General features: G+C 53.1%; 2 protein-coding genes across 2 annotated transcripts in view; one reads left to right on the top strand and one right to left on the bottom strand.

Moving 5' to 3' along the window:
* The window catches only part of LOC102865876 (chromosome unknown open reading frame, human C19orf71), a 19,491-nt gene extending 9,968 nt beyond the window's left edge, over nt 1-9,523 (top strand). Inside the window, exons 2-4 of the mRNA XM_006897963.1 lie at nt 8,667-8,905; nt 8,987-9,112; nt 9,339-9,523. Coding sequence (XP_006898025.1) covers nt 8,667-8,905; nt 8,987-9,112; nt 9,339-9,523 — 550 coding nt within the window. The remainder of the gene's footprint in view (nt 1-8,666; nt 8,906-8,986; nt 9,113-9,338) is intronic.
* A 1,395-nt stretch (nt 9,524-10,918) lies between these two features.
* MFSD12 (major facilitator superfamily domain containing 12) overlaps nt 10,919-17,310 on the bottom strand; it is a 15,178-nt gene continuing 8,786 nt past the window's right edge. Inside the window, exons 4-11 of the mRNA XM_006897962.1 lie at nt 14,883-15,021; nt 14,621-14,797; nt 13,533-13,625; nt 13,355-13,447; nt 12,827-12,997; nt 12,652-12,746; nt 11,100-11,230; nt 10,919-10,932 (exon numbers count right to left, since the gene is read on the bottom strand). Coding sequence (XP_006898024.1) covers nt 10,919-10,932; nt 11,100-11,230; nt 12,652-12,746; nt 12,827-12,997; nt 13,355-13,447; nt 13,533-13,625; nt 14,621-14,797; nt 14,883-15,021 — 913 coding nt within the window. The remainder of the gene's footprint in view (nt 10,933-11,099; nt 11,231-12,651; nt 12,747-12,826; nt 12,998-13,354; nt 13,448-13,532; nt 13,626-14,620; nt 14,798-14,882; nt 15,022-17,310) is intronic.

Raw genomic sequence — 17,310 nt, 5'->3', positions numbered from 1 at the left:
GAATTGTATTGGGAAAGTCTGCTATCAGAGACATCTCCAGAGTATTGAAGAGCAACAATGTTAGTCTGAAGACTAAGGTTCCCTGATTCAGGCCATAGTCTTCACAGTTGCTTGTTATGAGTTGGAGAGCTGGACAATGACTAGGGATGATAGAAGGAGAAGTGACGCTTTTGAACTATGATGCTGGAGAAGAGTGTTGAATATACCATGGACAGTCAGGAGAACAAACAAGTTCATCCTAGAGAGGGTGAAACCAGGCTGCTCCTCAGAGGCAAGGATTCAGAGGCTTAGTCCGAGATACTCTGGGCATGTTGCAAGGAGGATCCTTGGATCATCAAGCTGAGAGGGGTGGAGGGACAGAGAAAGAGAAGAAGATCATCAGTGAGATAGATGGATTCAGTAAGTGGGGTAGGTGTGTCAGAGACAGAAAAGTCGACACAGGGCAGAGCAGGTTTCAGGGCTATTGTACATATGGTCGCTATGATTTGCAAGTGACTTGACAGCGCATAACAACATTACCTATGTGTCTGAGAGCTGGAGAATGAATAAGGATGACAGAAAAAGAATTTACACCTTTAAGCTGAAGAGCACTAGATATCCCATTGACCGTCAAGAGAACAAACATCTATGTAATATGTTGGAGAGGGTGCAGCCAGAGTGCTGGGAAGGGTGGAGGGTCAGTGGAGGAGAGGAAGACCCTCAACCAGGTGGATTGACACAGTGACTTCTGCAATGGGCTCTATGTGTCAGGAAGCGTGAAGATGGCACAGGATAGAACAGGGTTCAGCACTTTGTTCATAGGGTCGCTGTGGGTCACACTCAACTCAGGGGCACCTAACAACAGCAACAACTACCCAATGAATTTAAGCTCAACATCAAGAAGACAAAGATTCTCACCACTGGGCCAGTTGGCAGCATTATGATAAATGGAGACGAAATTAAGGTTATTCACTATTTCAGCTTGCTTAGTTCCACAATCAACACTCTTGGCACCAACAGTCAAAATATCAAAAGATGAATCACACTGGAAAAATCTGCTGTCGGGAGCCTCTCCAGAATGCTGAAGAGCAATGATGCCAATCTCGAGACTAAGATACGCCTGATTCAGACCATTGGTCTTCACAATTACTTGCTATGCATCAGAGAACTGGACAGTGACCAAAGACGACAGAAGAATTGATGCCTTTGAGTTGTGGTGCTGGAGAAGAACCCTGAACATACGCCATGGACGACCAAGAGAACAGACAGGTTTAACGTGGAGAGAGCGAAACCAGGCTGCTCTTTGACAGCAAGGATGTTGAGGGTCCTTCCCACATACTTCGGGCATGTGGCCAGGAGGGACCAGTCCTTGGAGAAGGACAGCATGCTTGGAAGGGTGAAGTGGACAGCACAGGAAAGACAGGCCTCAGATGAGATGGATTGACACAGTAACTGAGGTAATGGGGGCAGGTGTGTCAGAGACAGTGAGACCGGCTCAGAGTCGGGTTGGGTTCAGAGCAATTGTGCAGAGGGTCGCTGAGTCGCAGGAGACTCGATGGCATGTAACAACAGCAACAATTACCCAACAGTGATCAAGACTCTTTTTCTTTAATTGTTCTCTTTCTTGGTTGCCATGTATTTGATCCCCTCCCCTGATCTCCATGTCACTGGTTTCTAATTTTATAGCATTGTGACCTGAGAAGATACTGTGTAATACGGTGATGGTTTTTCATTTACCGAGGCTTGCTTTGAGACCAAACATGATTTACTCTGTAGAATGTTCTATGTGCCGCGGGGAAGAATGTGCTCTCGCGGGGTGGCTTGTTCTTGGTGTCTACAAGATCCCACTGAATAGCTGTCTGCTCAGCTCTGCTGAGAGTGTGAGTCTCTTTCTGGTTGTTCTGTGCTTCATGGAGGGTGGCGGATAGAAGTCTCCGACTGTTACTGTGCTGTTCTGTCCCATCAAGTCGGAAATGCCTCGTAAATGACCCTCCAGCAGGTTTTCAGAGGCAGGAAATTGCACAGGAACAGATTGCCTGTCCTCCCAGGAAGCAGCTGGTGGATTTGAACTGTGTCCCTTTGGGATTGCAGCACAGCTTCTTACCACCAGGCCACCAGAAGGCAGACTATTATTCTGAAGGTGTCAGTTTCTTTCTTCAGTTCTGTTAAAATGTGCTTTCAAAATCTTGAGGGGGGGGGACAAAAAAAACAAAAACCAACCCTTGAAGTTCTGTGATCAGATGTGTAAATGAGAATTATAGTTCTGTCTTCTTGTTCCACTGATCCTTCAGTCATTATGTAATGCCCTCCCTGGTCTCTTATGCTACCTTTTGTCTGTTGTTGTTATGTGCCGTCGAGTTGCTTGCGACTCATAGCGACTCTATGTACAACAGCCCTAAACCCTGCTCTGTCCTGTGCCGATCGCACTGTCTCTGACACTCCCATCCCGATTATCCCAGTCACTGAATCAATCCACCTCATAGAGGGCCTTTCCCTCCCGTGCTGTCCCTCCACACTCCCAAGCATGATGTCCCACTCCAAGGACCGGTCTCTCCTTACAACATGTCCAAAGTATGTTCGATGGAGCCTCAGAATCCTTGCCTCCAGGGAGCCGCCTGGTTTGACCCTTTCCAGGATGAATCTGTTTGTTTTCCTAGCAGTCCATGGTATTCTCAATACTCTTCTCCAGCACCACAGCTCAAAGGCATCAATTCTCCTTCTATCCTCCTTAGTCACTGTCCAGCTCTCTGATGCATAACAAGTGATAGCAAAGACCATGGCCTGTGTAAGATGCACCTTAGTCTCCAGAGTGACACCATTGCTCTTTAGTACTTTGGGAGGTCCTTAACAGCCGACTTTCCCATCGCAATATGTCTAGAAGTCAAATTTATCAAAACCCTTTTGTCTAGAAGTCTAAACAGAAACTAATACTGCCACTCGTGCTGTTTTGGGATTGCCATATGTGTGCTCTCATTTCTCCACTCTGTTTTTCGTCTATCTTTGTATCTAAGGTGTCTCTAATGATGCACATGTTTTATTGTTGTCATTTTACTGAGCACTTTCTATTGTTTTTCATTCATTCAGATACACTTTGTTTTCTAGTACTAATTGCAGTTGATCAGTGCCTTTACCAGGTCTCGTTAAATCCTCCCTGTACCTTGACTGTCTTCTCGCTGTCCCCCTGTCTGCCCTCATATTTCCTCTCCCATTCTTCCCTGAAGCCCCTCTCTTCTTCCCCCTCCCCCCTCTACAGTTACTCCCGTCCTGCTCCAGGTTGCTAACTGTCCCCCGTTGTCCATTTGCCCATCCTTCCCACGGAGATCCTCCTGATCCTGTACTGTTCACTGTGTGCTCTCCTGCTCACGCCACTCCGTGGGCCGGTCAGCCTCCTGTCCACAGCAGCAATCTTCTGAAGTGTGTGTCCTTTGAGGACTGAGATCTTTCACTCTGCACAGCGTCTTTAGACTCATCCACGTGGTGTAGTGTTTTACGAGCTCTTCGTTGTTTTTTGTGTTGTATAGTATTCCATCATGTGAACAGACCACCAGTTTCTCTAAGTCATTCATTTGTTGACGGGCATCTGGGCTGTTTCCATCTTCTTGCTTTTGTAAATACAGTGGCAGTAAACATGTCTCAGCTCTGATTTCCCGGGGGGTATGTGCCCAGGAGTGGAACAGCTGGGTCAAATGGGATTTCGACGTTCACCCTTTGGGGGAAATGCCAAACTGCTTTCCTGCATGGCTTGTGGTTTTCCACGCCCGGCAGCAGGGCACGAGCGTTCCTGCACACCTTCGTGGCATTGTGAACATTGCTATTCTAGCTGCTTTTCTGGGCCGCGTTCATCGTGCATATGGCTTTTTTTATCATTGGTGTTGCTGGTATTGATGTTTGCTAAATGTCCGTGCTTTTCTTTTTATTCTGATGAGAAGATTCACTGATTTTCTTGGAAGTTACTCTGCTTAATCGTTCACTTTGCTTGGCGCTCCACGGGTGCTTTCCCATTTAATTCCGTAACTGTGCTGCCTTCTCCCTGCTTTCACTGTATGTGTCCTCATTTATACAGTGGTATTTCTCCAAAGTACTGAAGAGCAACGATGTCAGCCTGGAGACTAAGGTGGGCCTGAAAGAGTCCAGTCTTTGCAATTACTTGCTATACAACAGAAAGCTGGACAATGACTAGGGATGATAGAAGGAGAATTGATCCCTTTGAGCTGTGATGCTGGAGAAGAATATTGAATACACCATGGACAGCTAGAAGAACAAACAAGTTCATCCTACGGAGGATGACACCATGTTGCTCCTTGGAGGTAAGGATTCTGAAGCTCCGTCTGACATACTTTGGACATGTTGCCAGGAGGGACCAATCCTTGGAGAGGGATGTCACGCTTGGGAGGGTGGAGGGGCAGCGCAGGAGAGGAAGCCCCTCTGTGAGGTGGATTGATTCAGTGACTGGGGTAATGGGGGTGGGTGTGTCAGAGACAGTAAGATTGGTGCAGGATAGAGCGGGGTTCAGAGCTGTTGTACATAGGGTCGCTATGAGTCACAGACGATTCGATGGCACAGAACAACAACGTTATTACCGGTATCTTAAACGTCAGTGCCATATGTTTGATGTGCTTCATGTGTTTCTGTCTGAGTCAGCTTCTGAGTGACGTCACTTACATCGGTTGGGGTTTGACTGTTGGTGTTACCTCTTAGGGCAAAGCCTCACTGTAGGATTTCTTGTAGGGTTGATCTAATTGTCAGGAGTTCCCTTGTTATCACTGGCACCTGTCACGCTCAGTCTCCTCTCCCGCCCCCACTCTCCTCCTCTCTTTCTTTCACTCCATTTGAGTCCCATTCCCCCTCTTTGGTCCCCCCTTTCCAAGGTTTCTGTTTATAACCGCTGCCCTCCTCCCCCAACCCAAACTTGTACATGAAATCTTGTCTCAGTAAATCCTTCGGCGTAAGTAAAAAAAAAAAAAAGGTTTCCTTGGCCTCTATTTACTTGAAAATATCCTAACTTCACTATCATAATGATGGACAATTTTTTCTGGTACAGGATTCTTAGCAGGTTTTTTTCTCTCAGAGTTTTACACATGACATCCCATTTCCTTCTTGCCTGCATAGTTTCTGAGAGATCAGAACTTAAACTTACTAGTTTTCCATTGTAGGTGATGCTTCACTTTTCAGGTTTTCAGTATTTTTTCTTTGTCCTTCATTTTGGGAAATTTTATTATATGTTTTGGTGTTTTTTCTTCTGGGGTCTATGACTACAGCCCTCAAAATATATTACATCCCAACATCAAGGAAACAACAATCTTCATCACTAGGCCAACAGGCAATATCATGACAGATGGGGGAGGGGAAAGATTGAGGTCAACTATTTCATCTTGCTTGGATCCAAAATCAACAGTCAGTAAATCAAAAGATGTATTGCATTGGGAAACTCAGCTATCAAGGTCTCTCCAGGGCATCAAGTTTAAATACTAAGGTGCAAGTCATGGCCTTTCCAGCTCCTTCCTATCAGAAAGTTCCTTCCTTTCCATTGAAAGTTGGACAATGAATAAGGATGACAGGAGAAGAATTGATGCCTTTGTGTTGTGGTGTTGGAGAAAAGTATTGGATACCTTCCGGACTTCCAAAAAAGAACAAACACCCTTCCCCGGCGTCTCGGAAGCAGTAGGCGAGCTGGTGGCTGCTGGGAGCCAGCTTGAGAGATCACCTTTTCTAGTTGGCCTGGGTGGTGGTCAACGAAGAGGTGCACGAAGTCAGAGAAAAAGCAGCCAGTCGACTTGGGCCTCTTGGGAGAGGATGACGAGTTCGAAGAGTTCCCTGCTGAAGACTGGGCTGGTTTAGAGGAAGATGAAGATGCACATGTCTGGAAAGATAACTGGATGATGACAATGTAGAAGATGACTTCTCCAATCAGTTACGAGCTGAATTAGAGAAGCATGGTTATAAGATGAAGACCTCATAGCATCCAGGAGAGGTGCCAAAGCAGCTGAAACTTGAACTGTTTCCTAAATCCTAGGACAGAGAACGAGAACACAGGATGGGACACTCAATCAGGTTACATGTTTAGTTTATTATTTGCTTGGATTTATTTTTGGTTTTGTAATAAAAAATAAATATGTTAATTAATCTTGGGGCGGGGGGGGGGAAGAACAAACAAGCAAACAACTATATCTTGGAGAAAGTGCAGCCCAGGGGCTCTCAGAGGCTGGGACGGTGGAAGGTCATCTCACAGGCTTGGGGCGTGTTGTTAGAAGGGGCGAGTCTTTGGAAAAAGGCATCATGCTGGGAAAGGCTAAAGCTCAGTGAGGAAGACCCTCAGAGAATGGACTGACACAGAACCTGGAAGAGTGGCTGGAGTTTATCAGAGATGATAAAGCTGGCCCAGGACAGGGCGAGGTTCGGAGCTGCGGTCCACGGGGTCGTTGGGAGTGATAGTGGCACCGAACAGCATCCTTTTTGGAGTTTGTTTTGGGGGGTTCTGTCCTGTTAGAGGTTTTTCTTGCGGGGTATCTCTTTTGGGACTCACTCAGCTCCTTGAATACATCTTCTCTGATTATGTTTAGGAACATTTCAGGCAGCAAATCTTGACCCATTTCCTCCGTGCATTTTTTTTGCTTGCTTCCTGTTCTGGAATCCCCACCGCATCTTAAGTTACCCGTCTTGATGCTTCCCCACGTGATTCCCGGGCGGGCTTCCCTCCTCTTCCTGTTTATACCTCTGACCCCTTAATACTGAGACATTGCTGTGTCCGCTTCTCCCGTTCTGTTCCTTTCTCCTTCCTACACAGCATCTATTTCTGCGATTGCTTTTTAAATGTGAGAGCAAAGATCCCAGAGAGAGAGAGACGGCTCATTTCTCTGCAAGTAAAAAACGCCTATTTCTCCAGTTCTGTTAGTCTTTTTTAAATTTCTTCAGGATTGCAGCGCAGCTTCTTTTTTTTTTTTCTTTTTTTGTGAACCGTCAAATTGGATCCGACTGACACAGGAAGGGATTGGCTCTCCTGGAGCAAAGTATCTGGTGGATTCGAACGACGCACCTTCGGGACTGTACGGCAGCTTCTTGCCACCAGGCCACCAGCGCTCTCTCTAGTCTGTTAATTTCTTAATATTCATATTCTGAACTTCTCTGTTTTTGTACTGCTCCTAATTTTATCTAATATTGTATGGTTTAACAGGTGCTGTTTGCGCGCGCGCGTGTGTGTGTGTGTGTGTGTGTGTGTGTGTGTCCCTCTCAAGCTTCAGGGTGGATCTGAGTCGCTCTCCTTTGCACTCCTTGCCAGGAGCCTTCCTTCTGTATCTTCATCAGTTTTTTGTCCCATCTCGTCCTGCTTTGTTGGCTGGTTGTGGTTGTCTGTTGCATCCTAGACACTGTGGTGTTGTCTTTGTCTGCCCAGGGGTGGGACACCCCACCTGTGACCGCATTTCTGCTGGCCTCTGAGGGGCCTTGGATCCACCTGGCGAGGGGTGAGGACTCTGCCAGCCTGCAGTTGGTGGTGCCCGGTGCCCAGTCAGATCTGGCTGGTGCAAAGTGCCAGTGACTGCTGACCCAGGCACCCAAGGACAGTGTCCCCAGCGAAGGGAACACTGCTCCCAGGTGGTGCCCACTCTATCCCAGGGCATGACTGCAGGGCCAGCTCAACCCAGCAGAGTTCAGAGCTGCATGAGCTTCTGACACCAAGTACAGAACAGCATTGGTGGACACGAGAAAAGAGCAAAGCTGAGGACGGGGAAGGTCCCTCCCTCATCCAGAGACATCCAGGAACGAGGAGGAGTAATGTGCCTCTCGGTCTAGCCCAGGTGTGGATGTGGCCACCCTCCCATCCCAGCAACGTGCAGCACGGCCAGCTGGCCGGTGTCCCTGCCGATTAAGGAGCCAGGCTCCCTCTGTCTTTTCATTCTGTGTTTGTCTGGACTGGTGAGGTTACAACCACGGGTTTCAAGGTTTTCCTTTGCTGCTGCTGCCTGTGCTGCAGAGGGGTGCAAGTGCCTCTGTCTTTCTACCGGCCTGCAGTTTGCTTTTTGACTCTGTTCTGCTTCCACTCCACTCTGCATGCAGTTCCAGAGGCCTTGAGTGTCCGCTCCGTAAAGCCGCTGTCCTGCCCCAGGGCCTTTGCACATTCCTCTTCCCTCCTCGGCAGGACCCTGCATTCCTCCTGGTTAGGTTCCTCTGTAAGCGAGAGCCCCTAATTCTCCTACTCCCCTGACAAAACACAGACTGCCCACAGGGTGTCCCTGGGAGACCCGCCACACACACATTTTCTGCATCCTGACCTGAGCCCCAGGCCAGGCTGAAACCTCCAAACTCCCTTGCCCCACCTGGAGACCCCTGTACACCCCCAGGCCTAGAGCAGGTGGGAGGGCTTCCTGGAGGAAGAGGTCTTTGATCTCTGAGGAAACTGGTTGAGCACGTAGGACCATAGGAGTGGTCAGAACCTATTATACTCCGTAAGCAGGGCAGGAGGCATCTTAAAGTGCAGTGGGAGCCTTGAGAAGAGGGTCTCACTTATAAAGTGAGGGGTGGGGTCAGGGGTGGGGCTTAAAACATGGGAGGAGCCCCTCAGGGAGCCCACCCCCACTGGTCACCCTCTCCTGCTTGGTGAGGACTGGCATGTCCATTCTCCAGTCCGGTAGATGGAGGTGGGTGGGCACAGGTCCTGCCGCAGGCTCACCACCGCCTGGTCTGCCCCCCAGCAATGACTACCTGTCCATGGAAGGTCCCCGCTGGACACCAGCCATCAAACAGGCCACTCGATGGAAGTACACGCCAATGAGCCAGGACGCTGCTGGCCGGGTGTGGTATACAGGCCTGACAAACTCTGACCCCCATGACACCTGGTACACGCTGCCCCGTGAGCTGGGCAGTCCCCATCGCGCTGCCTACACACACTGGCATGGGTGCCACAACCACCGGGAACACAGCTTGCCCTCAGGTGAGTGTCCATTCGCTCACACCTCCTGGCCTGGAGCGATGGGGCCAGGGCCACAATGATCACTACCCTCCCAACCCACAGCCTACACCCAGCATCTGCGAGAGGCCTCGTTTTATGACCCCACCATCCCCGCCCAATACGAAGTGCCCAGCACCCGGTGGGGGAGCCTCTTGTGGAAAGACAGACCCATCCAGGGGAAGGAGTACGGTGAGGGCCCGGTCATTCCCACCTCGGCCTCCAGGGAGCCCCCTCCAGCCTGCCCCACTTCAGGGAGAAAATTTACCCTTCGGGGGAGTTGGGGTGGCAGGAGGCAAGGCCACTCAGGCCACGGGTGAGGGGGGCTGTGCTAGAGGTTCTGATCCCAAAAGATCGACTGAGCCCCACTCCAGCGATGTAGCTGGGACATGCGGTGACCCCTTCCTTGGCTTTGCAGTGGTCAACAGGGGCAGATACGGCATGGAGCCATCCTCACGGGTGTCCGAATACGTGCCATCCTTGTCTCCACCCCAGCGCCCACAATACACCACCCAGAACTACCGACAGTGGAACCTGGAACCCTACTGTCCTTCATCCAACCAGAGGCCACTGCCTGACTACACACTATCCTCCACGTACTGATAATAAAGGCCTTGCCGCCCACTCCCCGCCCACTGTCCTTATGACAACCACGCCCCTAGCAGCCTCCTCATGGCCATCGTCTCCCACTGACCACGCCCATCCCATCTCTTCCCCACAGGCCACGCCCCTCATCTCTTCTCCCACGGGCCACGCCCCTAATCTCTTCTCCCACAGGCCACGCCCCTCAGTATAGTCTCCCACAGGCCACACCCCCATAGCGTCTCCTTCAGGCCACGCCCTCCCATCTCCTCCCAAGGGCCACGCCCTTCCCATCTCACCAACACGGCCCTCCCACAAGCCACACCCCTCCATAATCTCTTCCCACAGGCCACGCCCCTCCATGGCTTCTCCCACAGGCCACGCCCCATCTCTTCTCACACAGGCCACGCCCTTCCCATCCCACCAACACGCTGCTTCCACCTTCTCACACAGCCTGCGCCCCCTCTCCATCTCTAACCTCCGCGGGTCCTCCACCTTCTTTTAGGCGCAGGTGGAGCATTGGAGAGATACTGCAGGGTGCAAATGATGCGTGTGCTCAATTCCTAACCAAAAATTTGCAAGTTTTAAGACTGTGCAGAAGTGTCTGGGAAGAAAGGCCTGGCAATCACATCCTGATGGCTGTGTGTGGTGCCGTCAGAACCGACTCATAGCTGACCCTCCAGCGGGTTTTCAGATGCAGTCAGTTACACAGAGAATGTCCATCCTTCTCCTGCAAACCAGCTGGTGGATTTGAACCACACACCTTTGGGATTGCAGTGCTCCCTCACTTAAAGCCACTGGAGCATAGTTCTTCTCTGACACATGAGGGCAACTGGTTGGGGGGGTTGTGGAGAGTGGAGCATGGGGGAGGCATGTGCATATGCAAGGGGTCCAAAGGCTGAAGACACATCCTGCATCAGCTGGGCCAGCTGCCCAACCCCACTGCTGTCCCAGTTTGTCCCGCCCAGCTCGCCCCTGTAAACCACTCTTGAGGCAGGCAATCTGGTCCCTGAGGGCGCTGTTTATTCACTCTCTTCAAGGCCCTGCGCCCCAGTGGGCCTCTAGACCACTGGGCAGTCCCGCTGCCCGCCTTGGCCGGGGCTCCATGCCCAGCCTATGACCCCACCCCTCTGCCCTTGGGCTCTGCCAGCTCCTTTGACAGTGTGCCCTGAGGGGCTCCAGCTCCATCATAAGGAAGGGGTCAGTCTTCCTTCCTGCCCCCCATAATCCTCGGAGAGGCCACACAATCCAGAGAGCTGGGAAGGGATGGGGAGGCCCTCCATGTCTGGACACTCACAGGCCCCTGGGTGTCAGACCCCCGGCCAGGTGTTGTCCACACCATGGAATATCAGGACCTCCATCTGCACTGACCGAAGCCCCGCAGGGTCACTAAGGGGCTTGGCAGATGTGGAGGCCTCACTGGCGGTACCCTGTGGCACGATTTGCATAAACATGATCATATTTGCATAGAAGTAGGAGTGAGAAGGCTTTCAAGGCTGGGCTCCAGGGTCCCCTGCAAAAAAGACGTGAGTGAGTGTGTGTGTGTGTGGCCTGCCCCGCCCCCGCAGGCCCCCCTGTGATGGGATGGGGGACTTACAGCTTCGCAGGCGAATAGGCCAGATGAGGAGGCTGCAGAGGGTCAGGGTGGCTGCCACGCCCACGCCGCCCGTGACCACCACCATCACCCAGTGGTAGAAGCCCATGCAGGCCGCGCAGCAGAGCTCCGAGCTGGGGGAGAGGTGAGCACTGAGTGGACCCCAGGGCACAGCCCTGGCTGGGATCTCAGCTTGCCTGCCTCCTCCTCCCACCTGCTTCACCTCCCTCCCCCCACTTCTTCCCCGATTCTGCTTGGCCCCAACTGGCCCTCTTCCCTGGACATCAATCATTACTGTCCATTGTGTCTTCCAATCTTATCCCCAATGCACTCGCTTTGCCCCTCCTCTGCCTCCAGCCCATCACTGCCTCCTGGACCCTTGCAGTCCCTCCATCTGGGTGCCCAGGCTCTGCTCCTGCCCCAAGTTCTGTCCTCCCGCCATGGTGACCAGAGTTCACCTGCAAGCACTGAGTCATGTCCATTCCTGGTCATGGTCCTCCAGGATGCCCACCTCCCTCAGGTCCAGTCCGCCTCCGCCCTGTGCCCACAGCGCCCTACACACCCTGCCTGTCCACTCCTTGTCTTCCTCTCTCACCCTCCCTCCCTCCCAGGCATACGGTCACCTCACGTCACTCACTGAGCCCCGTCCTGACCCAGGGCCTTTGCACAGCAAACCCTCCACATTTGCCCCAGAGCTCTCAAGCTCCCGACTCCCTGACCTGGTCAGGCCTGGTCAGTGGTGGTCTGCAGGCCCCAGTCTCAGTGACACTGACTGCAGTATGGGATTGTTAGTGCACCCCATGACATCAGCCTTGGTTTCCCCAATCCGTGGTCTCCATGGTCCAGAATCATCAGAGCTCTGTGGATCTGAGATCCGTGAGGCCCCAGGTCACCCACCCTCCTCCTCCTCTCACCCTGCCCCCCTGCCTGCCTGATTCATTTGCACACTCCGTCCTCAGCGCTTGGAACACCCAACCACTTCATGTCCACTGAATGGATAAAGAAACTGTCCCTGTCAGGCCTGCCAGGACCACAGTGAGCTAGGCTGAGTATCAGCAGAGCCCAGCACACAGTAGGTGTTCAACAAATCCCTACCAGGTGGATCAACGGACAAATGGCCACATGGATGTGTGAACCAATGAGTGAATGAACGGACAGGTGACTAGATGGGTGGATGAAAAAGTTAAGGGGAGGAAAAATGAATAGATGGATAAGTGAAGGGAAAATAATGAGTGAACCACTGAGCAAATGAATGAGGGTGAAGAAACAAAGTGCGTGAATGGATTCATGTATGAATGAATGGATAGATGACAGCTGAAAAAGATAACAAGTGAATAGATGAATTAATCAATGGACAAACAGCAAATGAACAAAAAAAATTAAGCAGTTACATGAACAAGAAATGAAATTAATAAACAGATTATTAAGCAAATGAAGGAAAGAACACATAGAGGAACAAATGAATAAACAGATGGATAAATGGTGACATGGATGGTTGAACACATAATGAAAGAGGAATGGATGGCTGGACAGACAGGTGAATGGGTTCACTTACATGCAGGGGTGCAGGCTCTGTATGACCATGACGGCCAGCCCGTTGGCCACCTTGTCGGAGAAGCTCATGGCGCCGTACACGAAGGCCCCACTGTGCTGTGGGGACATGGGCAGGGTGCTGGGTACCCGCAGGCCCTGGCCACCATCCCCACCCCAGCCCAGGGCACCAGCCCTACCGTGTGGGGGCCGATGAGGTCAGCCGTCATGGCGAGCGAGGTGATGAGGATGGTGGCACAGCCCGCGCCCAGCAGTGCAGCAGCGGCGTACACGGCCGTGCCCAGCCCGCTGGCCAGCGCCACCCAGGCGGCAAAGGCGAGGATCACCAGGAGGCCAGTGAAGTAGGTGAGCTGGAGAGACCACTGGCCAGTGTCAGGCGGCCCACACAGCCCTCCTCATCCTCAGCCTCGCTGCCCTCCCCTGGCCAAGAGGGGGTCTGGGCCAACCACTCCCGAAGGACCCTCTAGCCTTAATCTCATGGAATGCTGATATCCAAGAGGACCCCAAAGCTCTGTAGAATCAACATCCCATGTGACTGGCCAGCCATCCGCCCTTCATGTCCACCACGGGTCATGAGGAACCTCTTGTCATAGAGACCCCTCGTGACAGAGCAGAACTGCCCCATAGGACTTGCAAGGCTGACCCCCTTCACAGAGACAGATGCTCATGGCTTCAAGGGGTGCCCTGGCCCCCCAGCCCCCACTCACATTCCTCCCGATCCATCTGTTGATCGGCTTCATGAGGAAGGAGGAGAAGAAACCACTGAGGTACATCACCAGGGGGATGGTCGCGATGAACCTCTGCAGGGTGGAGCCGGGCACAGGGGTCAGGGCAGCTGCCCAGGCAGGGGACACTCCACCTCCCAGCCTCATCCCACCCACTCACCTTGGGTAGGCTGAGGGAGTAGGTGAGGTACATGGCCATGTATGTCTGTGACAGGTTCACAATGAGCCGTGTGCTCATATACAACAGGCCCACCTGTGGACAGAGGGGACACCTACAGTGGACACACGGCCCTTCCCCACTGTCCCCAGCAGAGGGCACTGTGGAGAAAGGCTAGAAGAGCTGAGCCCCATCTGCACTCCCACCAGGAGAGGGCGCTGTGGGAGGAGGTTAGGATTAGAATCAAGGCCCTTCTCCACTGTCCCCAGCAGAGGGCACTGTGGAGGAAGGCGAGAATTAAAAGTTGAGCCCTGCTCCAGTCTCATCAGCAGAGGGCGCTGTGGAGGAGGACTAGAATTAGGAGCAGGGCGCATCTGAACTCCAAGCAGCAGAGGGTGCTGTAGGAGGAGGTCAGGATGCAAAGTGGGGCCCTTTTCCACTGGAGGAGGAATATAATTATAAACAGGGCACTTTCACCAGCAAAGGGTATTATGGAGAGAGACTTGAATCAGAAGTAGGTCCGTCTGCACTCCCACCAGCAGATGGAGGTTAGAATTAAAGCCAAGGCCCTCCTCCACTACTGCAGGCAGAGGGCGCTGTGGAGACTGAAATCAGGAGCAGGCCTTTCCCCACTCCCGCCCACAGAGGGCGCTGTGGAGGCGGAATAGGTTTAGACACGGGCCCACGTGCGCCCCACCAGCAGAGGGCGCTGCAGGCACGGCGAGCAGAGCCTCCCTGCAAGCAAGGCAGGGAATGCAAGCAGATTGCATCCTGCAGACACGGGATCCAAGGTTGTGGGCTCACGCTGAGCCTCCAGTGGGTTTCCAAAGGCTGTAATCTGCAGTGGAAGAAACAGCCCAGCGGGTCCTGAGCCACGAGAGCACCAGCACTCCCTGGTGCTCCGTTAGCCGGTTGGTCAGACTGAAGGAAGGACAGTGAGGCATAAGTGGTGTCTGCCCTGGGTGCGCCTGGAGGACAACCCAGCTGCACATGCACACGGCCTGCTTCCTGGAGGCTGCAACCCCACAGAGTCCAGGGCCTGGCAGGAGGGGTGTGGGGTCCGGGCAGGGCCAGCCCTCCCACCCGAGTACCTGATAGAAGGCCGGCTCCCGGAGCCAGTGCTTCCAGAGCAGCAGGGGCCGGGCCGTGGCGGGCAGCAGGGGGCTGTGCTCCCCGGGCTCCTCCGGCCGCTGGCGTCTCTCCCGGGTGCCCAGGTGGAAGAGCAGTGAGAAGATGGCTCCAATGCCCACCACCACCAGGGAGAGGTTCTGGAAATCCGGGAGGGGAAAGGTCAGTGGAGGCGGGAAACCTGAGGTTGAACACTTGGGGGTGCGCCTCCTCCCCCCCGCTCACCCGGAACACTGGCACGTCTTCCACCCCCAGCTGGTCACTGACTTCCCTGGCGGATCCCGCCCGCGGGGAGCCCTCCAGGTGCAGCAGGAGCCAGGCAGCACCATAGACAGTGATATTGGCCACCACGGTGAAGGCGTACCTGGGGGGTGGAGGAGCTTCAGCAAAGCCACTGTGGAAACCACGTGGCCACTTCCCCCCCAGGTGGCTGCACGCGGTCAGCGCGGCTGTGATATCTGGGGGACCCCCGCTTGGCAGGTGATTCCGGACGACCCACTAGAGGAGGCCCAGCTGCCTCAGTTTCCCCAGCCTGCAACCAACGTGACAGTTCACAGCTCAGCCCCATCATTCCCTGGGACAACGCTTGCCATTTGGGGTTGGGGTGGAAACTCTGGATCCTGGGACCCTTAGCTCTGGGACGGTGGCCTTGAACTGGCAGAAGTTCACGGTGCACAGCCATGGGATCCAGGGACTCAGTTTCCCCTCTGAACACAGAGCGATAATATCTCCAGAAGTCAAGGTAGAGATGGCTGTGAACCCCAACTCTGCAGCCAGTGCCCCAGAACTTGGCTGATCCCCCTGAACTGCAGCCCGGCGAGGCGTTGAGCAATTGCACCGTTAGTTTTGAGGCTTCAGGGACACAATGGGGAACTCGCAGACAGCAGCGGGAGGGGTCACGGTGGCTGTGCTGGGACAGAGGGACAAACTGGCCCCAGGGGAGGGGAAACACCACCGGCAGGGGCTTTACACTCAGGAACTGGTGGCTGGTGGGTGCCGCTGAGTCACGGTTGACTTACAGCCACCCTGTGAACAGATGGGACGCTGCCATGTCCTGCGTCACACCCACAGTCCCTGACACACTGGAGCCCACTGCTGCAGTCACTGTGTCAGGCCAAGCGGCTGAAGGTCTTGCTCTCTCTTGCTGACCCCTCCACCTTTCAAAGCATCATATCCCTCTCCAAGGAATGGCTTCCCTGAGCAACATGCCCAAAATAAGAAAAACAAAGCTTTTTCGTCTTTGCCCCCAAGGAGCACTCCGGCTGCACTTTCTCCAAGACATATCTGCGGGTTCTCTGAGCCACCCATGTGATGTTCAGTACTCTCCTCCAACACCACAGCTGAAAGCATCAATTCTTCCTCTGTCATCTTAGTTCACTGTCCAACCCTCAGATGCATAACAAGTGACTGAAAAGACCATGGCCTGAATCAGGTGCACCTTGGTCTTCAAACTGACATCATTGCTCCTGAATAATTTGGAGAGACCCCTGACTGCAGACTCTCAGTCGCTGGATCTCCTGACTGCTGGTAACAAGGGTGTCGACTGCGGATCGAAGATGAAATTGTTAAGAATGTCAATCTCTTCTCCATCTCGCATGATGTTACTTACGTAAGCACATTAACCAGCGGCAATGTTATAAAACAAATCGCCTAGGAATGACTATATAAAAAACACTGCATTTATAGACCTTCACTCAAAAATTAAATTTAAAAAACAAGAATGTGCTGAATAGGGTGTCCTGACTCTGAAAATAGAACTTTAAGTAAAAACAAGCAGGACACTTGAGCATGTTCGTTCCAACATTCCGAGACCCGAGGACGGTACGGGATGCTGCACTGGCCGTCTCGCGGTGCTGCTTCTCCGACCGGGACCCGTCCAGTCCCTTCCCTTCCCACCCCTCCACAGACCCCTGGTTCAGGCCCTGTCTCTTCCTTGACACGTGGCCTCCTGGGGCCGGTTTCCACCTTGTGCTTTGAGAACTAAAGGGTTCTACATGTCACATGCTTAGAACAGTAAGGGAGCCATCACGATGGCCCCAAAGGTGCTGCCCCTTCCTCATGGACATGACCTCGAAATACCATGGGATGTCAGCAGAGATTAGTGCCGTCCTTCCCTCGATGCCATCCCATGATGACTGAGCGACCACAGCGTGCCGTGGGTGGGCCTGACCTAACCAGGCGACCTCTGGCCTTAGTGTGGACGTTCTGCCAAGGGCTGCCCAGTCTGGTGACCCTGCCGATAGCAGAAATCCTTAGGGTGTAGTGTCCAGCATCACCAGGCTGACAGGACTCTGACTGGTGGGGTGACCTCAGGTGACAAAGGGGAAGTCATGCTGCAGGGACAAGCTATCAGGAGGGTCAGGCCCGGAGAGGGACAGCTCAGTGATAACGAGGAAGGGCCCGTCCACATGGACTGACACAGTGACACCAAGGGCCTGCGGATGGCACAGGGTGACGGGCCTGCTCCAGCTGGACCTGGGTTCCTACGAGTCAGCCGGCTTGACAGCTCCCAACAACAACCTCCACCTGTGTGACTCTGAACTGAAGGAAAAGGAGGTGGTTCCCCATGGCCCGACCCATCCAGGTGTTCTTTGTTCTCAAAGGACTGCAGTTGCCCGAGATGAAGCCCTCACTGTATGAACCCTAACCCTAA

Source organism: Elephantulus edwardii, unplaced genomic scaffold (assembly GCF_000299155.1).
Source record: "Elephantulus edwardii isolate Elephantulus edwardi_28Jun2011 unplaced genomic scaffold, EleEdw1.0 scaffold00217, whole genome shotgun sequence".
Classification (NCBI taxonomy): Eukaryota; Metazoa; Chordata; class Mammalia; order Macroscelidea; family Macroscelididae; genus Elephantulus; species Elephantulus edwardii.
Note: the sequence above shows the minus strand (reverse complement) of the source record. Positions and strands in the feature narration are given on the sequence as shown.